Here is a 27,135-nt window from a genome sequence, read left to right as displayed (position 1 = left end):
CGTTAGGAGGCGAACTAGAAACATTTCTGACTAACGACAAATGTGGGAGAGGAAAACTGCCACCGTTCCGAAGGTACCGGTCGTTAAGGAATAAACGCTGGGTCTTGGAGGGGAAAAGTGCTGGAGGAGAAAATGTGCTCATCACTTATGATGACAGACAGTTTTTAAAGTGCATCGAGCTACTCGGTGAAACAGATATATCAATCTAGACAAGACAGATGAGGTACCAGAAGCAGTCTCAAAACTTCAAGTTATTTTATCCTTGCTGATAGAGTGTCTCAAGGTAGCTGATGTGGGTTAACTAAGTTAATGTGGGTTAATTAAATAGGTCTTGTAGGTGTCTCACAAAGACTGTTTGTCAGGACATATATTCACAACTTCACAGACTTTTAATAGGGCAGCTGGGATCTCTAATTCCCACAATTTAGGCTCCACTAATGACGTGGGATGTGGTGGCATTGTCTGTGCATGTCCCACCTTCCTCATTCTGAGCTGGGCTCTGCTGTGTTAAAAATTAAAATCTCTATTATTCATTAAACAATCTAAATTCATTGTATTACAGTCAGCCAATACAGAAACCTGAAATGTTGAGGAAATGCATTTGCTGAGCAAAACTGTGAAAGAAAACTCTTTTTCTAGCCATCTACAACTCAGTGAAGCATGATTTATTAGTGTTAAATACTTCAGAGTACTACCTTTTCCATTTAACAAGCGATGGGATGGATGCATAATCTTAAAAGCAGTAATTGAGATTTCACATATGAAACTTCTAACAATGAGAGCTAATTAATTATACCTCATTTAAGCCACAAAGTAAAATTGACTTCAGCTTTTGCATCACACCATCACACTTTCCTACAAAATAATTTTCTTCCCCCCCCCTCCCTGCAGCATGTAATGGGTGTGGGATCTTCAGCTAGATGGGTCTTCGGGTTGGGTCCTCAACATCTTTATCCGTTTTTCCAGCCTCTCCATCCATTCATTTCTGAGCCTAGGGACAGAAACACGGATCAGCTTGTCCCCATATTCTTACAGGGAACAGATTTCGGTTCTTTTTCCCCGTTGTCATGCAAATCGTCCTGCCCCTGCGGAGTTCTTTGCTGGATAAATCCGGGTGAGGGCTCACCTGAGCTCTGTGTTTCATTGTCACCTCTCCATCGCCTGTGTGCCAGAGGGGTTTGTCACCCGCCCTGGAGATCTCCTGCCACCTGCTGGGTCACAGCACCCAGCACCTCCCCGGTCCCCTCCTCCTCCTCAGACCTACCCAGCTGGGCTTGCTCACGTTCAAACTTCGGTTAGACCCACAACAGACCCCTTCAGGAGACAGCTGGCACTTTGCTTTCTTTTGGTAGTTTCTAGGTGCCACAGAAAGACTTACTCAAACAGAAAAGGAAGGAATTTCCCGAGTGAGGAGGTGAAGCATTGAGATCAGGTTTGTTGCAGACAGATAAAACATGCTAGAGACTCATTCCAGCGTTCCTTCATCCAGGGTTGTTAATGTAAGACCCTCCTTGCTTTTAGTGGTCAAGCATCAGTGCAGAGAGGTATGAGGGAGACTCTGAAAAAATGCTTTCACACTGAATGATCTCCAGCCAAAATAACTATAATAAATAACTACAATATATGTCTTTGTGTATGCCTTCCACTTGCAGAGATATAACGAGAAGTAGAAGCACTGATCTGGTTGCAGACTGGTCTTTCTCACTGTGATTGATTCCAGTAAATGTGACTGACTGAGGTAAATATGGCTATGAATGGTGGTTGCCTTAGTCAGTTAGTATGCTTGGATCATCTGCTTTACAATGGAATTACCCTACATAAACAAAACAGTCCTAAATAATTCAGACTCTATTTTTATGAAAAAAAGCCACAGGGAAGGAAGGTAGGCCAGGTACTCTGCTCTGAACATAAGCCTTTATGTTCAAGACAAGCCTACCCTGTTAGATGTTGTCCTGAGAACTCCAGAAAGTTCTGTGTTTTGGGCCCATTATTCTCCTATCCTGAGAAGTCACAGCTTAGACACATTAACCATGCCAATTTGGGAAGCTCTATTATTTTCCATAGATCAAAATGACTTTCTGATTTCGTCGCATGACTTAAGTGTAGGTATCACTTTTCCTTAAAAAAACCAAAACAGCTACAATGCAAAATCAAATAACCTTTCTGGGTGCAGATTACTCACTTTGTCAGAGCACTTCTTCGCTGACGTTCCTTCTCGTTTTGCAGGTACCGAGTTTGTTGCTCGATGGTCTTTTCCCAGAAGTTCCTCAGGTCACTGGTCTCACATCCCCGCACCTCGTGCCTCATATATTGGCTATTCATTTTCTCTAAGGGAGAAATTTGAAACGACCACAGGACAAGTTACTGGTTCCTCATCCATTTTCATGGCTGTAGCACACTCTGGATGTTTTGGGTTTTCATAGCATTAGGGCCACACAGTCCCTGTTTTAGCAGGAGCAGGATGAGTGGGAATGACTCACTATTTAAGCTTTTCTTTTGTAGCTCTGACACTCGAGGGTGTGCTGTCTACAGTGATCTGAGTTCCTACTCCTTCACCTAAAATATCTCTCACTTACATCTGAATGTGACCTTTAAGATCACAATCCAGGATGGTTCTGTTGTATTCACTGATTTAGCCATTAAGGTACCTTTTCCTGTACTCACAAATAGAAGGAAAATATAAAAATTGGCACATCTATTGGGGTTTTTGGCCTCACTATTTTCATGTGCATCAAATGATGAAGTGACTGTTGTTCTGGTAACTTGCTGCTAATCATTCTAAAACTTATCATCTTCATTTGGAAATGGAGAAAATTTGTATGTATTAAAGTATGTACATAATTTCATAGGATGCTGACTCACAAAAGCCTTCTTACTTACTAAATATTTTACCCTCTTCTGCAATTCTCAAAGTAGAACCAATTTGTTTAATATATTTATATATTTGTGACAATTGTGTACTTTCCCCTCTATTTAATGTCACCTTAAAAATAGATTTTGGAGTGAATCTTATCCTAGGGAAAGAATATCTGTCTCAGGATGACTTTTCATGGGCTAATAGTCAATTCCCTCTGTCCCACATCGCAGCCAGGAAATCATTTCATTACTTCCAAAACTTCATTAAATATGGAATTAGTATATCCATGCTGCCTTTCAAATTGCTGTGTGGTTTTGCATGAATGTGCCATTATAATATTTTCCAGAACATTTAATTTTTTTAACAAGTATTTAGGGCTCTCTCATGCACTGTTTGAATCCGTGGCAGTTATTTGTAATTTATGTTAATCAGAGCCATAGGGAGATAGTAAACAAGCCCCTCAAGGCTAACTTGGAAAAGCTTGAAGAAATTGCAGCCATTCCCCTGCCAGGCATCATAAGAAAATAGAAAACTGGGAACTGATAATCTTCAAATAATTTCAGTTGGCTGTTTTGTGAAAAATTGAGAGACACATTATAAAGACTCTGTGAACAGAGGACAAACCCAACCCTTCTGAAGAGGTCCCTTTTCTTGTTGGGATTTCCCTGTGACTTCACTGTGGTTCCCTGTAAAACCTCCATATGTTAACTCATGGCCTCCAAATGATAGAAGCACAGTACTTGAGCCTGAACTTTGCAGAAAAAAAAATTACTGGACATATTTTCAGGTCCTGAACAAATTACAGCTGGAGGTATAAGTGTTGACATTAGTCTGAAATATGAATTGCAAGTACACCTCAAGCTGTGCTACAGGATAACCAATTCCAGGTCAAAAAGTTCATTTAATACGGGTATGAGTTTTCATAAAACATATGTATTCTATAAATACCCACATATATATCAATGCTAACCCAAACAATTCTTTCCAGGTGGCAGTTACTACCCTTTCAAACCTTTTGTGTACCAGGGACAACCTACAAATTTATGCAAAAAGTATGGTAACAGCCATCTGGGTAAGACTAATGGACTTTCCACTCTAGGAGTTAATCTCTGAGAATAACTCTTTCTGGAGAGCAGAAAGCAAAGTTCCCATACATTCCTGGGGCTCTGAAATAAATTGCCAGGAAATAACGTCTGCTGGTTTCTTTATCAGAAGAGATACCAAGGCATAATAACTTCATCCCTCTGAATTATTATGTATTCTTGTTTAATACACTGTGGATGTGTCTTTTATATATATATATAAATATATATATATTTTTATATATATATATATAAAAGGGTAAATATTACTCCTGAATAAGGCAAAGTTATGGAACTCATTACTACAAGGTATAATTGAGCCCATTCATATACTTTCAGAATACACATGTTGTTTACTGGTTTTAAATGCTCTGCCTCATGGTTTGGTTGTATTATATATAAATTCTTGATGCTGGCTTGAATGTATTTTATAGATGTGACCTGCCCCTACAGCAAAAAATCCCAAGGAAAAATTGTAAAGCCAGTAAAAGAGATATTCAGAATTAGTTTCTCTTGCTGTTCACCTCACATCTGGTGCTGGCATTATTTAGAAGAATGTTAGAAATCTGTAGAGACTACAAAGTGTGTATAATACTATCCACTAGGTAGTATTATAGGTAGTATTTAGGAGGTCTTTTTTTTTTTTTTTTTTTTTTTTTTTTGAGAGGGGTATGGGGAACAGATTCAGTGCTTTTCTCTATTATCTGTGATGTTTTCTTTCTGTGTGCTTGATGAGGCACACTAAGAGCATTGTCCAAGCCATCATTCCTTTGTAACCTTTTATATTGTGTTAACATATGGATATAATGGTGCTGAATTTTCTCTTCCTCAAGTCTAAACATTCCTCTTTGTTTTCATTCCCCCTAATGCTGGAGAACACTCAACTATGGGCAAATATCAAAGTTACTGAATGTAGAATTTCTGCATTGTTACTTTGATGATCCTTATATGTCCTTGATAAACAACAGTGTGTAAATGTGCCAGCATCTGCTTCTCTGAACTGTAGAATCACCCTACCCTAAACTACTTTGTGTTTCAAACTGTCTCTTTGAGCCTGTTCACATGGTGATTGCAGGAACTGCACAAAAACCCCGCTGAAGTATCTCACCTGGTTTCTTTTGCCTTTACGTTGGAATTCCCCTCTGTCCTGCTATCCATTCCAAAACTGTTGCCATAAACCTGTGTGTGAGCAACCAGGGATATCAAACCTGGTCTATCAGTGTGTCACTAGTTCTCAGTGGCAGGAATTCTTTATGTTCCCTCCTGCTTCAGCTTTCTGCAGAGGAGAGCTACACAACTTAAGCCTGTTATTGTGGCTTTGCAGTAGCTGTTATCACCTGGAAACAGTTTATTTTCATGCTTTGGAGCCTCATTCAAAGTAGTCAGGATAACGTGTAATAGGGAAAGAGAAGAATAGAAAGACGTCATGGAAGCAGCCTCCGAATCAGCCTGAACAAATAAACTGTGTATGATACAATAACTGGGCAGAAATACCCTGTTAAAGCACATAGGCAGTTGTGATGCACTTTCATAGATCTTGCAGTTAGTTCTGACTTCAACTCCCCTGCCTCAGCTAGGACTAAATGAAGCTTTATTTAAGCCTCTAGTGACAATCCTTCCAGAGGACAATAACGAGAGGCTCTTCCTGGTAATCTTCTCTGACAGAGCCCTGGTTGCAAGCCAGTGAACAAATGTAGCTGCTCTCAAACAAAGGGAATAACACAATAAGCTTTGGGAAGGTTTTATACAATACATGATGAAGATGATTGCTTATTTTTTCATTTAATCATTTTCCAGGGGGTTGATATTATTTAGGCTCAATTTGCTAAAGGGGATCTTACAAAGTTGGGGGAGCTGTGATACTGTCACCATTAGCCGTAACTCAAAAATTATGCTGGTAGAACAAAAGATCAATTTGATCTGACATGTTGATTTTTTTGTAAGAAAAAAAAAAATCAATAGTTTGAGGCCGAAACCTCAAACTAATGAGAAACCATTACCACCACCAGAAACACACTTTTTTCATGAAGACAATTGGGAGTCAGAAGTTTCTTAGCTAGAAAATGGTGTGTAAAGAAAAGTGTGGATTTTCTTCCCGTAGTAGAACACATATTGTTATATGAAATGCTTTTAAAAATTTACAAAGCATGAGTCAAGAGAGGTATTTTTCTCCCTTCTTGTGCTTCTTGCAAAGCACAGTCAGAGCTTTCTCCCTAAAAATAATACAACATTGTATTCACCTAACTTTTCATGGACTTGCTTTGTGACCTGCTTATTATATAAATGCACTGGATTAACAAAAAATTGCATGATATGTGAAAGAGTAGACTATCTACACTAATGATAATATTTGACGTTAAAACAAGAGAAATCTGCTTTGATTTTAGAAAACAGGACCAGTAATCATGGCCATGATTTCCCTCCTTTTCCTTGGGTCTTGGATATGTCATTCATCTCATGCTCCTGCAGTTGGCAGCAATTCATATCTCAGAGGGCTGACTGAAGTTTCCTTGAGATCCCCCCCGGGAAAGCATACCGATTTCAAGTCTAACTTAGGTCTCCAGACTCTGGATAAAACTCTTGGGAGGCAGAAGGAAGCACTTTGGTTGAGTTCCCTGTACCCTTCAGTCTGTGCGGCAGGTTGCACAGTGCAGTTTATCTCACAAACAGCCTGAGCAGCTTGGGAGAGGTTCCTCACAGCCTGCTCTGCCTGCCTCAGTGATGAGCAGCTACAGGAGGAGCTGATCTGCAGCACCAGCCTGAGGATGGGGGAAGGCTGGTGTGGTCTTCTGGTGCATGTAAGTCCCTGACACTGTGCTGGTCTCTTTGAAAAATTTATTAGTGTGTCTTACCAGCAAAGATGTGTGACTTTGCATGTGTGCTGTACTGTTCTGCTTTCATTTGCAGTTTGGCATTACAGACTATCAATCAATGTTTTTCCTTTGTAAACAGCATTGCCTTGGGTTTGCAGTGAAATGAGGGTATTCTAGGCAAGTGATTTATTCTGCCAGCAGTATTTCCTAGCTTGGCAGAATTTGAAGTACATGCTCTTAGCAGGATGTGTGATTAGTCAGTTCTCTACATATAAGCTTCAATCAATTTAATTGGACTTTTTGCATGTAGTGGGATTTTTCAGTGTATGGAAATGACAACTGTATTGACATGGTCAATACCGGTAGGAGTTACAGGTGTGTGTCTAGCAAATCAATTCTAACAGACTAGTTTAACCGTTTTAATATGTAAGCTGAAATGTTTGCACTCAGGCACTATGTAGAAGTCTCTATTCAAGCATTCTTTTTTTTCTAATTCCCGTAGCCCGTTATTGCTTTTCTGTGGAAAGCTGATGGGTCTGAGTCTATTTTTCTGATATAGAGAATAACTATTCTTCAAATACTTTGCACTGTAACAAAATTTGGACCTCTACTCATATGACAGCTTTATGACAAAGAAGTATATTAAGGCAAGGTTTGTGGTAGCTATGTGATTTTTGCATTACATACTGTTACACACTGCTCTCCACCTCCCATGCTAGTCCTCCAGCCTAGCCTGACTGATTCAGACCTCTGTTTTCAAACGCCTTTCTGGCTGGTTTCCTCAGATCTGTTGTTCCATTTGGAAAATCTCTCTCCACTTCTTGCTGGAACCGTGTTTCATAGAATCATAGAATATGCTGAGCTTGAAGGGACCCATCAGAATCATTGAGTCCAGCTCCTGATCCTGTGCAGGACACCCCCAAGAATCACAACATGTGCCTGAGAGCATTTTCTAAACACTTCTTGAACTCTGTCAGGCTTGGTGCTGTGACCACTTCCCTGGGGATTCTGTTCCAGTGCTCAGCCACCCTCTGGGGGAAGAACTTTTCCCTGATATCCAACCTAAACCTTCCCTGACTCAGCTTCAGGCCATTTCCTCAAGTCCTGTCACTGGTCACGAGAGTGAAGAGATGAGTATCTGCCCCTCCACTGCCCCTCATGAAAGTGTTAAAGAAGGCAATGAGGTCTCCCCTCAAACCAAGTGGCCTCAGCAGCTCCTCATAAAGCTTTGCCTCCAAACCCTTCACCATCCTTGTGGCCTTCCTGTGGATGCTCCCTAATATGTTAATGTCTTTTTTATACTGTGCTGCCCAAGACTCCACTCCTGCAGATCTCACTAGACAATCCCTGGAGGAGCTTTCCATCAGCCCCTCTGCCCCCCAGACCCCCCCACTCCCTGCCCCTGGCTCCCACACCCCCTGCCCAGGGCACACACAGCCAGGACTGTGGTGGCAGTTGCACAGGGATGAGCCTCAAGAGAACAGGCATTCCTTGTGCAGTACAGAATGTCCAAATGCCTTTCCTGAGCTTTCTATAGATTTGTTCGACTTCTATTGACTTTTAATTTTCAGTATCTAAAGCATATTTAAAGCGGCCATAGTTTGCTTTCGAGATCAAATATTGTTCCTGATCATTAGATTTTCCCCACTGCCAGATACATTTGAAGTCTGCTCCTGTGAACTACTGAATTCATAAGATCAAGTATGTAGAATAAATTAATATTTATTAGTCAAGGATCTTGAACACGCTTTGCTTTGTTGTTTGATTTTTGAGTACAGGAAGACTCAATGGTCCAGGGTCAAAGAAGATAAATCTTGCCTGGGGCCCATGTTCTTCATTAGATCATCCAATTCAGAGAAAACATGCAAGAGAAACCTATTCTGATTCATGTGAAGGTGTCTACCACCTTAAAAAAGAATTAAAAAGTCTCTCGGTGGCAGCAGATCTCTGTTAAAAAAACCTTTGAGAGATGAGTGTGTGTATGAAACCTTGGCCACCATTTAACCCATCAGTTGAGAATGTACAGCCATATCTCTTGGTGTTTTGTTCAGGATTGTGGCATGGAAATTATCCATAAATATTTTTTCTGCATCAATGCTACTCAGCTTCCTCAGAATTCTGCTAAACTGGGCACTCTTCCCTGGCATTTTCCTCACACTCTCATCTTTCCTAGGACATAATTTTGTGAGAATTTAAGTTAGAGAACAAACACATTTCTTGTTGTCATTATTACGGAAAACTCACTACAAAAACCAAATACTTCCTTACCTTTGGAGCTGGACTCCTCTTGCAAATAAATCCTCTGTGTGACACAAACAAATAGGAGTATTACCACTGCAGCCCCGGCTTCTCCAGTGTCACAGGGCAGTAATGAAATGCATCCCTCGGTACTTTTTATTTGAAGTGGAGGTAACATAAATCCTTCATCATATCAAGGCTATTTTGAACAGAACCAGCAGCAAGATAAGATCATTTAATGAACTTTGCAGCCCCCTGCCTGAGATGACCATGAAACACAGGCCCCCTTGAGAGCATGCATCCCTCCCACACTGGCAGATACCTCAAAGAGCACGACTTGGCAAGTGATGAGCATTTTCTTTAAAATGCATGCTGGTGTTATCCATTTTAATAATCTTCCTAAGAAGCTTGAAAAATTCCACACTACTGTCTTAGCTATAATGGAGGCTGAAATGGTGTGACAAATCACACTTGGTTTTGCTTTACAGGATGACTTACAGGAGTATGCAGTGCTCTGGAGCTGTTAATCTAAGGATGTGTGCTTGATTATGACCCATTGCACAGTCTGTTCTCTTCAAGGCAATTGTCACAGGAATTGTCTTTTGGTTAGTGTCAGCTGATGAAATGCATCAGACCAGCACTAGTTTTACCGTTTGGAGTTGTTATAACTCTATTACAGATGAACACTTCTCTCATTACATTTCATTTTCTGAGGAAAATTATTTTGCGGGTTTGGCTGACGACAGATGCCTGCACGGATCTCAGTTTTCATTAAATCCATCTACGTTGCTAATACACCATATGTGACTGCTGGCTTAAGTAGTACTTATACCACTGCTGATTATTTTAACCTTCCTTCGTTGTAATTTTTCAGACACCAAGTAGTAAAAGCAGCAGCCATTAGATGGATGCTTTCTGTAGTTCATATTTGCTTATTTATTTTTTTCTGCAGTCTGCTTTGCAGGAGAAAACCCCGTGCAAAACCCAGCAGCTGCAGCCTTTCTCTGTAAAGGAAAATTCCAGCTATTTCCAAATACTCATGACTTCATGTAAATCCTTAAAAACAGTACCTATTAACATTCTCTAATGTGTTGTTCCATCTCATATGGTATGAAAACACAGAAATCAACTCTTCCCTCCACACGTGTGATAACAAAGGTACTGTGGTCTCAGAGATTTTACACATGTGGCATTGAAAAAAGAAAACAACATATCACGAGTAAAGGTGACTGCTCTGCTTTTGGAAAACCAGCTCAGACTCTGGCTGGCTTTGGAGATCACAAATAAATACGATTTGCTGGGTGGATATTAGAATAATATGGTATTTTAAAGAGAGGTTGATGCCCAGGCTTGGTGCAGCATTGATGCTGAGCACCACGATGTTCCAGAGCAGCATAAGTGCTTCCTTGCCATTATTTGACTCAGGGCTTGAGTAATTTTCCCTTCTCACTGAACACAACTAGCCAAAATTGCAATGAATTCAAGGTTTGGTTTTGTTTTGGTTTGTTTAGTGTTTCTTTCTTTGGGTTTTGGGTTTTTTTTTGGTGGAGGGGGTGGATTTGGTTGATTGGTTGGGGTTTTTTGTGGGTTTTTTTTATGTTATAATGTAGGCAATACCTTCCATAAACTTTTGCAAAGATCTAATTTCAGGAGGAAGCTTCAGTGCCCAGGATCATCGGACCAGAACACGTATTTCTGCACGTCAGCCATTGTTTACTTCACAAGCAAGTCTCAGAGCTGCTTACCAGGACCTGCTTGTATAACAGCTCTCATCTCCAGTTTGCCAAAGTTCCTGCAAACACCTGCTTAATGTCGTTAGCAGAGAACACAGGAGAATCTGCAAAGTATCTGACAAAGTGTAAACCTTTGGGGGGCCTGAGCTGTTACCACCTGCAGCCATCAAATTCTGCCTTGATGCTCTGTCTGTGTGCTGCTGTCCATGTGTGGGAGAGTTGGAAACGAAAGAAGCAGTCAGCTCTTACTCTTATACAAGTAATCCTGGTACATTTAGCTGTATTTTGTCAATCTGGCCCCTTCACTCTCTGTGCATTCTAAGACCTGACCCTAAGGAAGAGGAGGTGAAAGGAAAAGACATTGTACAGAACCTACACAAGCTTGCCAATTAAGTGAACACCTCATGCCTCTTTTCTCTTTGGTGCTAGAGAAAATAAAATCCAGAGAGGTAAGTTTTATAAGCAGATGCTGTGCTGTGTTTTGGGGTAGCTTTTTTTGTATTCGCTGGGCATCTGGTACTCACATCCTTATAATTCTTGACTGATGCAATGACAGTTAGAAAGTGAGGGGGGATTTCTGTTGCTATTGGACTTTGTTCTCCTTGGTCCAGGAGCAGGACAGGTCACAGCAGCCTTAGCAGCCTTCTCCAAGCTTCACAAATTGCAGAATGGAGCAGATGACTTAGATGGTAGGTGGGAGGAGTCTTCTTGGTTTAGGTGTCTATCTTCCCAGGAAAGCTGGTTGTTCACTGGTTTTCGTGCTTCTGTAAATATTTACAGTGGGAGGGTTTTAAAACTTGCCTTTGATAAAACCATCAGACTGGCTGTTCTGGTGCTCCAGAGTGAGCCAGCAGGCAGGAGGCTCCCTGATGGACCAGGATGATGCAGTCAATGCCTCTGAGCAGGGGGTCTGGTGTTTCCCCATGCCCCTGTTGCATGTGCACTGATCTGAACCCTGCTTTGCTGCCTCCAGACCACATCTGGAGAAAACACAACCTGCCGAAAAGTTTTTAGTACTACCTGCTCGATATGACACTGAGTGTTGGATTTAAGTGTCTGAGAAAAATTGTCATGACTGGACAACTGAAGGAGTCACTTAATTTCACTGAGGTTTACAAGAGCATTTTTGCTCTCTTGGGCCAATCATTGGATTGGGCAGTGGGGACTTGTTTAAAGAACAGAGAAAATTCAGGATTAAGTAGGAATGGGAATTCCTCTTTGTGTACAAGAATACCTTTTATCTACACTCTGGATTTTTCCTCGGAATGCATTCTGGATGGTGCATACTACACATCATTCATGACTATGAAATACTTTAGTTTTATTTATAATGCCACTTACAGAATAATCTCAAGGTCAGTAAAGTATCAGACTGAGGAGCTGACATGTTTTATTAGCTGAATGAGACTTCTTATTGATACCACTTACATGACACCCAAAACCTTTATAGGGATTGCTTAGTGATTAGTGATTGCCTTTGTGACCGACCAGAAAAATTAGATATGTAAGATCCACTAGTAACTTTTTCTAATTCTCCTGTTAATTTCCTGTCTGCAGATTTTTTGTGATCCTGTTTTTTCCAGGACTGTAAAGTTTTCAAGCAGTTTAAGTTGCATTAGACTGAAATTTCCCCACTGGAGCTGCTAAGATAGACAGATGCTTTCCCATGGAAGTGTAATTAGCCTGGCTCCATGCACTGCAGGGGGGAATTTTGCTGCAAAGGAAGGAAAAGGCTGCTGGTGTCACCTGCTCTCTTCGAGCACTTCCATGTGTTTGAAACTACCTTAGAGTCCAAATGAACTTCTACAGTGACCTGTCCAGAAAGGCTTTTGTGATGATGTGTTGAATTTGCCTGCAATTTTGCCTGCAATTTTGCTCTGGATGTTTTTTGTCTTACTATGGCACTACAGTTAGGAACAAAATTGCCTTAGACACCCTCAGGCATCAGTTTAATGAATGTAGGAAAGAGGTTTTGGATCTTCTGTTAAAATCAGCCAATGCAGAGTATGCTCTACTGCACATACTGTTTGAATGGGGGTTATGGGTGTACAAATCGTGGAGAGAAATGGGATCTCAGTGGGGGTTTTTTTAATAGCATTACAGATCCTATATAGCCAAATTTTAGGTGCTTCTGTTAGGTAAAGTTAAATGGGATGACCCGAAGCTGTTGAAGACTTCATACTCACTGCTAGAAAATTAACAAAAGTCAACAGAGACTTTGCTTTCAGTGTTAATTTCCATGGGGTAATGTCAGATACTTTGGTGATAGGAAAGCAGAGACATAGGGTAGCACATTAATTGCACGACCTTTTAATCTTTTTTTTAATATTTCACAGAACTTCAGTGTCTGACCATTCTGTACCTGTGACAGAGGCAAATTCTACTTCACTGTTTTCTTTATAGAAGCTCAAGATCATTTTTGGATGTGTTTGAACTATTTTGCTTGGGAAGAAGGTAAGGGTGATAAAGGGTGATAAAGGTCCCTATACATTCCCATTTGCTTTTAAAAGTAAATTTAATTGTCATGGATAAATCTGTGGTTGCAATCCTGGTATAAATACCTCAAGGATAGCATAGATGTGCCCCTGCTGTGCCCCAGCTGAACCCCAGTTTTAATTAAACTTAAATTCTACTTAGAACCAAGCATAGATGTACTCAGTTGTAGGTACTTTCCACTCTACCAGGGGGAAGGGCTCTGGCTGCATTGCATCTCAGGGCTTTACCTTGCTAATTAACCAAAATGATAAGCAGAATGTCTTTTGCTGCTTCTTGGCTCCTATTAAGATTGTATCACTTAGCATTAAAAAGACAGCCCAGACTTTATTCTGGTGGCCTGAGAGTTTGAACATGAGTGTAAGATCCGAGGGCTCATTCTGTGCTCCCTGGAAAGAAATCTGATTTCAAGCCTTGCGCTCAATCCAGCCATGAAAAGTAATGTCTGATATGAAAGACTGTCACCAACGTGTTTCTTGTAAACAGTGAGACCCAAACTGACCATCAGCTCTTAGAAGCTGCCACTGCAATAGTCTCTTGCTAAAACCATCCTCAGTGAGCAAAGATTGCTGGCAAGATTACGAAGGTACCAGGTATGTGTTAAGTGAAACTTAACTCATGGCAGATTAACTGCAAGAGAGCAAAGAGTGGCCTGGGCCATTACAGAACAGTGGACTTTGGCATCCCAGTGCTGCAAAAGCTCTGCTTGTTTAGTTGCCAAGGTGCTCACTGTGAATAGTTTGGAGACACGGATCTGTCATCTGTGAAACAGCCAAGCTTTAAGGATGGATGAAAGCAAATAGAAATGTTGGTTGGGGTTTCTTTTCCTGTTTCTTTGCCTTTGCATTAGTGTATATAGATAATGCAGATTAGTACAGACAATAAATACTTCTGAGTGCTATGGCCAATTAGACCACTTAGACCACTTCCTAAGCATGGATTTAAATGCTTATTATGTATCAAAAGTTGAATCTTTTGTTCACAGTTGTTGAAAGAGGACCACATCAACTTGAAATGCAAGAAAATAAAAGGGAATGATAAGTTGTATCAGCTGGGAACATTTTTCTGAACACAAGCAGGACAAATTCTTTTGTTGTCTGTCATATACATGTGTATTACTGACAAAATCTTAATATGTTTAATGTGTCAGACATATCAATCAAGTTAATGTAAGGAGCTACTATATCCCTAGCAATTGCCAAAAGAACCTTAAAGAGCTGTATTATATGTCTTTAATTTGGAGGCAAAATTTCTTCAGTGTGAGTTCGACCTATGCTAAAGTTGCTCTAGAGTTGCTTTATCCTGAAAATAATCTCTCTTTTCAGGAACTGAGTACAAGATTGAATATGATCAAAAAGTGTGTAGGGGTGTTCTCAAAGCTCATCCCTGTACTTATCTCTGCTCCCTGGAAAATCATGTTGTCTTCCTTCCTGTTCATTGCGTCCACACAAGTGTTAGTGGAAAGACATGAGTGGTGGTCACTGAATGTCCTGCTCCTGGCCTGGGTTTGTGTCCCTCTTGTGATGCTACTCTGCAGCTGAGCAACTTGTTGTTTGCATGGTGTAGATTGTGTCCTGATGGAGGAAGCACACAGTTCAGATGTGGGGGAAAGGCTCCAGGAGCTGGGCCAAGAATAGCTTTGAGAGAAGAGAGCAGTCTGTCACCTATTACTCTAACTAAAAATATGAATGGACCCAACCCTAATGGGACTGGCATGACTGTCAAACTGGTAACAATGGTCAGGAGACAGCTAAGGTGCTCAACAACTTTTTGCCTCAGTTTTCAATGTCAATCTCTCTTCCCCCCCCTCTCCAGAAGATGGACTTCAAGGCAGGGCCTGGGGGAGCAAAGTACTTCGCACTGTAAATAAAGATCAGGTTCATGACCACCTGAAGGATCTGAATATACAGAAGTCTTTGGGACCCAAAATATGATGTATTCCAGAGTCCTGAGGGAATTGGCTGATGCAGCCACCAAGTCCCTCTCCATTCTATTTGAAAAGATGTGGCAGTCAGGTGAACTTCCAGGTGACTGGAAGAAGCCGACCATCGTGCCCATCTTTAAAAAGAGTAGAAAGGAAAACTCTGGGAACTACTGACCTGTCAGCCTCCCATCTGTGGCTGGGAAGATCATGGAACAGGTCCTGCTTGAAGCTGTGCTAGGGACATGGAGAGCAGGGAGGTGATTCAAGGCAACCAGCACGGCTTCACCAAGGGCAAGTCCTGCCCGAGCAACTCAGTGGCCTTCTAAGATGGAGAGACCCCACCAGTGGACAAGGGAAGAGCTATGGATGTCATCTATCCCAGCATCTGTAAGGCCTGTGACACAAGCCCTGATAACATCCTTCTCTCTAAACTGCACAGAGGTGGATTTGAAGGGTGGAATGTTTGTTGGGCAAGGAATTGTCTGGCTGGCCACAAAAATATCAGAGGGCAAAAGCACTTTCAGCCTTTCCTGTGAGGAAAGGCTGAAAGAGTTGGGGTTGTTTAACCTGAGGAAGACATTGTTGTGGCCTTTCAATACTTAAAGGGGGCCTATAAGAATGATGGGCTCAGGTTTTTTAGCAGGGCCTGTTGCAACAGAACAAGAGGTAATGGTTGTAAACTGAAAGAGAGTAAATTCAAACTAAATAAAAGGAAGAAATTTTTTATGATGAGTCTGGTGAAACACTGGAACAGGTTGCCCAAGGACATGGTAGATGTCCTATCTCTGGAAACATTCAAGGTCAGGTTAGACTGGGATCTGAGCAACCTGATTTAGTGGAAGGTGTCACTGCCTACAGCAGGGTCTTAGGATTAGATGACCTTTAAAGATCCCTTCCAACCCAAAGTATTCTATGATTCCATATGATGACAGACGATAAGGGCAACCTTGTTCTACCAGGTTTGCAAAAGAATCAATAACTTCATTAATAACAAAACCAGAAACTTCTAAGTACTGAAAGATTATTTATATCTGGAACAAGAGCTAAAATCACCAGGAGGCAATATACTTCTTGCTTCCCACTTGTGTTTAAATTTTTTTTGTCTTGAAGGGAAGAGTTTTCTTGACAGTTTTCATGTCACTGTCATTTCTGATCAGGACAATTGGACTTCAGCACTCATCAGAGATGTTTGCTGCACTACTTCATGTTTAAAGCCAGTCTTTTTTTTTTTTTTCTTTTCTTTTTCTTTTTTTTTTTTTAATCTCTCTCCAGTACTTTCTTTAGACTAACTGCTAAAACAAATCTACTGTAACAAACTGTCCTGGGAAACTACCTATTTTAATGGGATGAGAGAACATGACCCTAGTGGACTACATTATGTATCAGCTGCCTTCTGGCTTTGAATACACTAATGCTGTATATTTTGTCTTTCAAGTAGATCTCAGGAATCTGAGTCAATATCTATCTTTCCTGTCAGAGGGCTGCCTCATGGATAAAGGCATTGGAGATTGTAGAATTTCCTCGTAGAAGTGCATTAACTTGAGTGCTTCAGACTAGTAGGGTGAAGACACGAAAGTGTGGAAATCTCTGAGAACTCTTTAAGTGGGTTGTCCTCCTGTTGCCTCTACTCTTTTTTCAAACTGTGCCACAAGCCATGTAGATATTCTTGGGACCTTGGGGTCAGCAACCAGAACACACTTTGATGAGTACTTAGCAGCTCTGAAAATGAAAAGCCACATGGACAAAGGAGACTGTTGATGCAGGGAGAGCAAAACATCCCTCTTACATGCTAGTGTCAAGGTAACTACGTAAATCAGTGGCCCTATAAAAGAAATAAGCCTGAAATAGTAACCTCCTTCAATATAATGTGAGCCCCATGAAATCAGTACCAATGCTTCCTCTGACCTTGGCAAGCTGGAATCCCTTGTAACTCCCCCATTTATTTGACTTCATATTCACAACCTGGTGTAGGCAGTTGACAGACATTTGTGATTCTCATCACAAAAATAGATCTTGTTTACGGTCATCCTTTGGAGGTGTCTTTCAGCAGTCCTGCCACTATTTCTAAATTGATTTTTTTTTTAAGACTATGAGGGAGTTGACCACTTATTTTCAAGGACATTGAGCCCTTTGGGGAATTTGGTTGAGCTCCTATTATGTTCCTGGAAGTTACTACTCCTATATGACCATTTCCTTCTTTTCTGCCATGGTTTTGCCATGAGCTGGTGCTGAAGTTATCTACAAACAGCAGAGTGAGGCCGTGTCCTTGAACTGTTCCCCTAACTAGCTGCATTAGGAGACTGCATGGACCAAGGCAAAACACATAAGGTAATAAAAAAATGTTCAAATCTAACACTTATGTTAATGACTCCTTCTTCAAGTAATACAGTCCCTACACCCTGTGACTTCACATCTGTACCAATGATATGCTCCATTGTGTTTTGTACATGTCTCAGCACTCTTAAACCTCACTAAACAACAAGAGGAATGCTTCAGGATTTCACCACATACTATAAAGAAACCAGCCTCTCCTTTACAGACTGATCTGGAATGAATTTCCAGGCTTCTGGTCACTGTACAACCACTTACGCTGGAGAAATTTGGGGTGATTTTTTTAACCAAGTAACTGCAAAAACGATTAAAAACATATTAGTCATGGATTCTGGGTTGTCATTTGTGCCAGAAACAAAAATGCCAGTAGAGAATAGGAAGAGGACCAAGGAAATGTGCTGCAAGCCAGTCTGTGGAGAAGCATAGACCCTTCAGCCAAAATTAAGTCCTACCCACTATCTATAGAATCATCTGTTGCAAGTTTCAGCCATAACTGAAAAATTCTTCCTGTTATGTTATGTTTCTGTTGACTAGATTAAGGATGGTGAGTTATTTACCAGTTATTTACTCTATTTACCAGGCTCTGAAGTATGATATTGCTCCTGCATTTTTTCTTTCCTAAACTGATCCTTAAATCTGCCCTTAAAAGAAAAGTTACTCAGATTTGTTTTTTGATCAGCTGGCTCTCAAAGCTGATCTTTACCTGCCTTATCTTCAGGATGTTCCTGAAATCCACCTCCCTCAGCTCTTCTTCATGCCTTTTCTTTACAGAAGAGGTAGAAATCAGATCTTGGGTCTTTTGGGTTTAATCTGAATTTGTAGTAGAGGGCAGACCCTGTAGGAGGTTATCCTCCACAGGTCTATGAGTGTGTGTCAGCTCCATGTGCCAGCTGAAAGCATTTTGGGCAGAAAACACTTCTACTTATCAAGAATGAAGATGAGTTGACTGTGCTGTTTGGAAATGAAGGGGTAGCACTTGTGGAATGCCTACGGGTTTGCAGGGAGGTTATGGCAGGGAGAGAACAAATAGGTAATGAGACAGCATTACACCAATACATGGAAAATTCTTATCTGAAGAGGTAAAAACCTGTGGGGTTTTTGCTGTCTTCTGTTTAATGGGTGCATGAGTGTGATATTAGCTTAGCTGTGCCTTTAAGGATATTGTATGAAGATGGAAAATGGGCATCCAACACAGACTTTTCCTCAACTCATTAAAAGAAAGCAGTTAACTGCCCAGAGCACCACACAGTTTTTCCTGACCTGAGTGTTTCTGTGATGTGGGGTACACTGGCATAACTAAAGTACTAGTCTCATTTTACTCTTAATTCCCGAGAATGTTATCACAGGCAGGGCTGTTTACTCATAGCTTTTTATAAGGTTAAAGCAACCCTCTAGTTTGCCTAGCAGCAATTCTCACCAGTATTCAGGAAAAAAAGATACAGTAAAGGAGACCAGGTAGCATGTATGACAGCTCCTGAATCAATTTAGTTTGAGCTATTAAAGAAATATTTTTATTGTAGCTAAGATAATCACATATGCAGAATATCAAGGTCAGTGCATGAGTGTGTTAAGGAAAAACAATATATGCAGGAGATAACTAATTTATCTCTTGGGAATGTTATTTCACGCACTGACACATTTTCCTCTTTATCATCCATCTATAAGGCTGAGCTCTGTGAAGTGCTTTAATTAACCTATCATCCTGTGCTTATTTATGGTGTCTCCAAAAGATATTATCAAAATACAATAGTCTTTTTTTCTACCTCCGCTCTATAAAATGTTCCAAGATCTGAATATTTACATGAAATAGTGATTTTTGCAAACAAATATTTTCAAGCCTATTTTATATGTTTATCTTGACAAGCTGTCAAACTTTAATTGCCAGCAGTCAGGCAAAGCATATACTCTTGAAAAGTAACAGGTCCCTGTTACTTCTTTTCATCTGGCTATCTGATAAAATTCCTTTAAAATTAGTATTCGACACCTCAGAATCCATGCACACACGGCTGGTATAATTTGTCTTTCTGACACACTTAACCCAGCAAGTGGGTTCCTTGGTCTCTTTGATAGAACAGTAAGATTAAAGGTAATTATTTCACTGTCTCTAAGTCTTTGCACAGTGATACAAGAATCACTACTCATCCATGCACTAGATCAGATCGAGCTTATTCACTCACTGCAAGTTTGATTTAGCATGAGTAGAATGGTGATATGAAAGCCACTTGAAAAAAAAAAATGTTATTGCCCATAACCTTAGTTCTGTGATAACATTTCTGTAATTGTATGCTCCTTTTACCAGCTCAGGATTTTTCTTTCTCCTAATTGCCTCCGAAAAACTCTCTCTCGCTGATTCCACAGTAACTGTAAGGACAGTCTTTGCTAAGTGTGGACAATATGTGCAGCCTTAGTACATAAAGGGAGTTACACAGTTAGCAGCCAAAGCAGCAGATAATGGCAGCTTCATCTTTTGAAAATTAGGTTTAAAAAATTCACACCTTGCATTCAAATCCTTGCTGTGGTTTGCCTTGGGAATGTCAGGTTTTATCAGTCCTGTGAGGCCCAGGCATTCATTAGTGCTGTGTTCAGTCTCACACTTGTATCTGACTGCAAAGTTTAAGAGTCAGTGTTATTATCTTCTGATGATGCCATCTCCTGGTGAGTGGCGCCTGTGCTGGTGGTGTGATCCAGGAGCAGTGCAGAGGAGATGGAAAATAAACCACAAAACCAACAGGACAGATCAAAACACGACTGAGGAAGGAGTGTGTGCACACCGAGGGTTTTGCTTCAGAGTATGGAGCCAGACTCTGTGGTGGCAGATACTTTGTTAGCTGTCAGAAAATAATCCATCAGCTGCTGAGGGTAGTTCATTCTTCCTATGCACTTGTACAGTGCCTACCACAGCAAAACCTCAGTCTTGGTCAGGGCTTGTAGGCACAATACAAGCTGCACACTACCAGTAATACATCTGCATGTTAACACAGTGATGTTGGTTGCAATTCATGCTAGTGACTTTTCATGTTATTGTTTGCAATGAATCAATGCAAAGCTTGCAAATAATGTCTCATCTTCTTCACTCTATTTCTTTGGGATTTCTCTTTCTCCGCTTGTGGAACCTTCAGTGGTTGTGGCTTCACAGCCTGCTCCAGAATTGCCTTCACTTGCTGGACACACACATGCACACACCAATATGCACAATGCAGTGCCAGTTCTTGGCTTGGTAGACTTTTAGTCTCCTTCTCAGCAGCCTCTCTGTAAATACTGGATGAATCTAAATTCTAACCACTGGTGATGAATGGTGTGTTTCCTGGTGAAAGCTACACTGGCTTCATTGGGTTACTTCTGTGTAAACAGTCAAAATAGCTCTGTCAGTTTGACAAAGTTATGGGGCTGAGTATCTTCCCATGTGACCCTCTGGGGGAATGAGTTACTCATAATTCTTGCTTTCATGATGAACTGAATCTCCTGTGCTTTTCACTGTAGTGTATATTTTCATATCTTAAATGACACCTATATCTTTTTTCCTGAAAATTCTACAAATTTCAATATCCTTTGTGACAAAATGCTATCTAATATTCCATTAATGGTGTCACTACTGCCAAGTAAATAATTAACTTTTTCTCTTGTTCCCATGGGATGTTGTACTGCTTACACACTGTAATGGAAACTCACAAGCAAATTTTCTGCCCATTGGTATTTAATTTTTCCCATTGCCTCTGCACTTCAGGATCAGATAACCCACAATCTTTCTAACTAATAAAAGCCATTAAGATTTAAGCAGTGACTGTGTAATTAGTTTTGGCTTGTCTCACTGTGGGTTCTCCTTCACCTTTGCTGCATGTCTCTGCTACATCCCTCTGTCAGCGAAGATGGGCTATCTGGAAACTAGGCCAGTAGAATCAGAAAAGAAAGTTTTGGATGGGTAAGTGAGTGGACCTGCATGGCTGTGTCTGATACAGGCACAAAGGGCACAGTAGACAAATGCCTTCGTGGTCTTGTTATCAACTCAAACTACTTGAGAGAGTTGCAACACTGGGTATATTCTTGGCTCCTGGAATTCACATTTCATACGTAGTTTTACCTGCATAGGTGATTCCCTGTTCCAGTTGCTGGACTGGAGTTTGGTCTACGAATATTCCAGCACTGCTGAACTTCTCCAGATGTTTTTGGCTAGCACAGCTAATGGCAGGTATGTCATATGTGCTCAGATAAAAGGAGAACACAGCATGGGAATGTACTTGATTGGCTTTTGTTGTGTGCTATCACACTGCTGGAGATGTTGTGCTGCACATTGTTTCTCCACAAGTCTTTTTTTTTCCCACAGAATTGCTTCTCACATGTCCACACAGACAAGTGCTGGGGTTCTGTGAAGAAGCCTCTGTGAAGCACAGGGGAAGGCAGAGACACAGAGCAGGAAGCATGCTTCTGTATTTCCTGTTTCCCCTAAAGAGCAATGTTTGGAGACAATAAGAAATTCCAACTATGTTACCAAAACATAACCTATCACAACTGTTATTGACTTAGTCTGGCAAACCAACAGCAGCAGAGCAGACAGGAAAACAGAGCTCAGTTCATTTTAACATCACATGGTGTCCATAATGTACCTTCAAAGCTAATTAATATGTATACTGGGACTTTGTTTTCCAGCAGGGATTTCCTCCCTGTACAAGAAGCAGCTTTGATGCTGTATTATACAGGCTTGAGGTGAGGGAACAAAATGTAGAGACTGAAAGAACAAGGCTAATGTGGAAGCATGGGACTTGCCAAGTCTGTTAATCTTCCTTCTTTTTTTAAGGGTTTTGGTCCAAAAATCCTCAGAAGAGTTCATGTACAAAGTCAGGTGGGAAGGACCTTTGACACCTATTCTTCTTTTTGTTGCTGACTCTCTGCTTGTTCTACTTAAAGATGCTCTTGCAAAGATTGGTTTTCCAGCATTGTACCACTTCTTCATCTTTAATTAATTTTTTCATGGTACTCCTTTCCATACTTTTTTTATAATCTTGTTGATATGAAAACCAGAAGCACAGCGTTCCCCACAGAAATTTCTAGGCTTGGACTAGAGATTTTATGACAGTACAGGAGACAGAACTGTCTGTTTCTTTGGCCTATATAAGTGATTTTTTTCTTATTTTTTCTTATTTTTTCTTATTTGTCTTATTATTATTAAATTTAGATATTTATTATAATATAAATATATTATTTCTTTCTTATTATTTTATTATAAATAAGAAATATGATTTATTTGTTTTTTATTCTTATTAATAATTATTATTTAAAAAATTTTACAATGATTTATAAGTAGTATAAGTCATATGAAGCTTTCTGTTTAGTGGCAGATATCATATTGCAGACAAGAGGCAAAAGAACACATTGCTGGTAAGAGATGCAGGATGTTATGTGCCAGTCCTGTAAAGGAAGCTGATGTTCAGCACTACTGTGCTGCCCAGTGACAGAAAACTCTTGATGGATGGGTTGAAAATGTCTCTCACAGTCCTGCCAAACCCAGTCTTGTGGTTTGAAGCAGGGCAGGCTGTGTGCCTATTTCTGCTCACAAACCTCTGTGCCTGATGAGAGGTGACCAGCTCTGCCCCAGGCAACATGTGAAGCTCAGAGTTATCTCAGCTGGCAGAGAAGGAGACCTGAGTCCATGGAACCAGCTGCTGGAGGCTCAGCTGGAACATGTGCTTTCTCTAACTATAACTGCAATGCCAATGCCTTTCTGAGTGCTTGTTTTTGAGCCTTTACCAGTGCTTCTGTCCACAGAAATATGTGGACATGTGAAGTATGTGAAATGCTGGTAGTACAGCACCAGCATTTCATCCAAACATCAGCAAGCAAATAATATCTGAACTGAAGCCTCACAGGCTGAATTATAAATTGTGGTTTTGTAAAGATGTGGTTGGGCTGCAGAAGATGAAGACAGCTGCTAATGAAAGCTATTGCTGTGCCAGCATGTACCTGAAGACAAATGCTAGGCTCAACATGCATTAGGCATCTGGTTTTATTCCAGTGGCATATGGCAGCTTCACGCCCTTATCAAGAAGTCACCCTGACAGCAGCAACAGCCAAGGACAAGGTCAATCAGCCAAATGTGGGGGGAATTACATGTTTTGATATCTTCTCTGCCCAAGAATGTGCTTTGCAATCACAAAGAGTAACTCACAATGCTGGGGTAATTTTGTAGAGTGCAAGTATAGAGCTGCTGGGTTGTCATTAATTCTCCCAGAGTTATACATGACCATGATATAAAAGGTGAGGCAGAACGTGAATTACAGGTGATGACTGCAGGGTGTCTAGGTAGACCTCCACAAGACATACACCTGTAACCTTGGACAATGCTCTTAAATATATGGTTTAACTTTCAGGTTCCCCTGTGTGGATACAGGAATCAGACTTGATGATCCTTATGGGTACTTCTCAGCTCAGGATATTCTATGAATCTTTGATTCTGTGATTCACAGGGCTACTCAGTACATGAGCCAGCCTGCTGTATTATATTACCCTTCCAATAGACGGAAGATAAAATATAAAGTTGTTGTATATTTGATCATGATGTGATACTGGTGGGTGTAATGATCTGGCCATATAGCATGCTGACACACTGTTAGAGTAAATGAAAGTTTAGTAGTGAAATATGTGGGGGTAAACCTTACCATCTCACATATGCCAATTAAAAAAGAAAACAAAAAAAACCCCAAACAACTCCGGATAAACCATTCTGGGAAATACTTCTAATTCTCTTTTGGATGACTGGGAAAAATAGGCCTTTTTCACTAGACTAGGGAAGGTTACTGGCACCTGTGGGTACCATTAGCACTTCCCAGGGGCAACAGAAATCCATATCTCCTTGCCAGGAGTAAAAGTCACCTTGGGAGATAAACTCAAAGAGACAGATGAGTGACACTTTCTCAGCATCTGGTACCTGCAAGTTTAGCTTTCCAGGTCTGCATGAGGAAACCTTGGTGCGCTGCGTGGCCTTTGGGCAAAACAAATCACTTCCTTTAAATGGGCAGATGGCAGAATCCCCCTGGAGACCTGTGCTTGGCAGCAGAGCTCTAGCTCCAGGGGCTCTTGGCCATGGAGAAGGGAGCCCCTCCAGCACACTGCTCCCCAGTCTGGGTCCTTATCAGCTGTGGGATGCCCTTGGAGTGGTGAAGCCTGGAGCAATTGCACCATTTGTTGTAGTTCTGGAGTCAACTGTGAGCAGCCAAAGGTCTAATGAATGCTCTGGGGCCAATGGATCATCTGATAAATATTTGTCTTTGAGGGTCTTCCCCCTGCCCAAATGTGGCTGCATGTGGAGAGGGCACATGCATGAACCTGTGGCAACAGATGTCTACTTTGCTGGAACGTGCCATGTTTGACGGAGTGGCCTGGGAGTTGGCGTGAGGCTGGAGAGCAAGCATTGCTGTTTGCTATAAACAAACCTCGGCAAAGGGCCTGTAATTGCAGTGTTAGAAGGTTGGCCAGGCCTAGATGGTAGCTGGAGAGGAAAATAATGCTTTCTTTTATCTGTTCTTGCAAACAGCTGGAGACAGATAAAAGCGGAGACAGTTTTAACCTAAGCAAAGATTGTGACTGTGTGCTTTCCTTTGTTCTCAGTTCTTTCTCTTTTTCTCCCTCTTAGTTACATTTTTATTTGCAAACAAGACTATGCATGGGACTGCTTCTGAATGTGGTTTCTTTTTTTCTCCTTCTTGTTTTTCTTTAACTTAAGGAGATACCCGTTTCTCCTCAAACTCAGCTCCTGTGGCTGCCTCTGCTGCAAAATGTGCAAGGACAAAATGTGCAAGGACAATAGACCCTGTGCTTCATTCTGCACTCTCACAGCTTCCAGAGCTCTGACACAAAGACCACAACTAACCATCCCTGGGGGAATGTTTTGCCATGGCTTGGTTGATATAAAACCTTCCTGAAGCAGTAATTTTCAGATTTTTCCAGTAACAGAATGCAATGGCATAGGACAGGAAGAAAAGGAGCTGTTATCTTGAAAACAAGCAAGGAAAAACCTTCTGTCACTACTTCTTGATAAAATTTTCAGAATTTAGGATTCAGAGTCCATAGTAATCTGCACTAGTATAATTAGAATTACTTAGCCATCCAAGTTCCCCACACAGTGTTTTGCAACTGCAGGAGCTGAGCTGTGCTGCATCCAATTTGATGCCCTAGGCTGATGTTTTGGTGCAGCAGGAAAATGTTGCTTTTCTAGACTTTTCAATTGCTCTAATTCTGCAAGAAAGGCTGACCCAACAATAAATAGCTCCATCAAGGTGACTGTTGCAGACACATAAGCTCATCTACATAAGGAGTTATTCCAGACCAGCTTCTCCAGATTAAATTTGCTGTGGGTGTTATTGCAACAGAAATAGCTGTTCTGCTGTAAAATCTGTATTAAAACACTTTTTCCTTTTGTTAATTGCAGTCTTTAGTGGCTATGTGTATTTATCACATAAGAATAAAAAATAAGCATATACTTCAGATTTATTTTTCCTGCAGTATGTATTTTCCACATATCTTACTGCTTTCCCTGGAAGAGTAAAGACAATTTGAAGCACATTACAAGCTGCATTGCCTACAGCTTCTCAGGTACCCTTCATGGCAAGCCAAGATGTTTTCACAATGGCATTCCTGAAATTTCAGCATCTGACAAATAAAGGCACAGACTATTTTCCTCCAGCTGTTCTCTTTGATATTTAATTATCCTAAGCTGGTCCCTGGAAACACAGGCATGCAGGTACAGACCAGTCTGAGGGAAATAACGAGAATTTCTAACGAGAATTTCTAACACAGTGTATCCTGTGTGAAGAGTCAAAAGCCTCCTCTTTCAGCTCAAATCTAGAGTGTGGAAAAGAGCAGTCTGAATCCTTTGCAATATTTATCATGAATATGTTTTTACACAATGAATCCCTGTAAAAGCCTGTTTCCGAGGAGTCACAGATTGAAAGAGCCACAATATTATGTCATTTGTTGGTGATTATGTTGTTCTTTGCTTAACAACTGGAATGTCTTGATTTGTGGCACCCAATAAATCAATTAAAACTTTTAAGAATTAAATACATTGAACTTTTAAAAGACGTTAAGGTTTTTCTTCATCAAAAATGTCTTTCTAGTCAACAAAATTATGAATTTGATTGTTTCTATGTGGTAGCTCCACTCTAAAGGGATAAAGGTACATTTTAGGCTTCTCTTTGCAACTTTTTCAAAACAAACCTGCTTCTGGTGTTTTATAAATGTGCATGAAGATGCATTTACATGACTAAGCATTTTGTATTTTACAGCCTAGAAACAGTCATATTTAAATGATACATAAATCAAGACAGCTTTGTTTTAGAAAAAGTTAAATGAAGTTGCTTTTTGCTGTCCTTTTGAAAAAGAAAAGAGGAGCTGATATTTCTAGGGTGTGAAATAAATCCCCAAAAGACAAATAACCATCAGCTACATGATTCCTGCCTAAGGTTGTGCATATGTACAATTAAGTTATAATAAATTAATAATAAAACCTGAAAGACTATGTAACCTTTACAGTTCTTCTCCATATTAGGGTTTTCAAGATATCTATGCTTAAAACCCTCTTTATCTCTTTAAATTTCTGATGGTTTGTTCCACCCTGCCCTTTTCTTACAGCATACAATAGAATGACAAATGGCAGGCAAGTTTTCAAGTTTAA

The 27,135-nt window shown here is 40.6% G+C and overlaps 1 protein-coding gene and 1 long non-coding RNA gene across 2 annotated transcripts in view; one reads left to right on the top strand and one right to left on the bottom strand.

The window, feature by feature from the left end:
* Window positions 1–644: 644 nt before the first annotated feature.
* LOC135407778 (protein FAM240B-like) lies at window positions 645–9,383 on the bottom strand. The gene is made up of 4 exons (XM_064643139.1): window positions 9,313–9,383; window positions 9,021–9,189; window positions 2,183–2,327; window positions 645–991 (listed from the first exon to the last, which is right to left on the bottom strand). Exons 2-4 carry the CDS (start codon window positions 9,166–9,168, stop codon window positions 913–915), a joined length of 372 nt encoding a protein of 123 aa, XP_064499209.1. The 5' UTR covers window positions 9,169–9,189; window positions 9,313–9,383; the 3' UTR covers window positions 645–912.
* Window positions 6,290–27,135, top strand: part of LOC135407779 (uncharacterized) — a 33,994-nt gene continuing 13,148 nt past the window's right edge. Inside the window, exons 1-3 of the long non-coding RNA XR_010427024.1 lie at window positions 6,290–6,737; window positions 10,629–11,172; window positions 13,060–13,177. This is a non-coding gene — a long non-coding RNA (uncharacterized LOC135407779). The remainder of the gene's footprint in view (window positions 6,738–10,628; window positions 11,173–13,059; window positions 13,178–27,135) is intronic.

Source organism: Pseudopipra pipra, chromosome Z, assembly GCF_036250125.1.
Source record: "Pseudopipra pipra isolate bDixPip1 chromosome Z, bDixPip1.hap1, whole genome shotgun sequence".
Lineage (NCBI taxonomy): Eukaryota > Metazoa > Chordata > Aves > Passeriformes > Pipridae > Pseudopipra > Pseudopipra pipra.
The sequence above is the reverse complement of the archived record's forward strand: the minus strand, read 5'-3'. Positions and strand labels throughout refer to the sequence as shown.

Coding starts and splice junctions, on each gene's coding strand:
- LOC135407778 (XM_064643139.1), bottom strand. CDS start 9,168: ATGTTACCTCCACTTCAAATAAAAAGTACCGAGGGATGCATTTCATTA. Junction 2,328..9,020: donor AGAGGAGTCCAGCTCCAAAG/GTAAGGAAGTAT, acceptor TTTCTCCCTTAG/AGAAAATGAATAGCCAATAT. Junction 992..2,182: donor CGAAGAAGTGCTCTGACAAA/GTGAGTAATCTG, acceptor TTCTGTCCCTAG/GCTCAGAAATGAATGGATGG.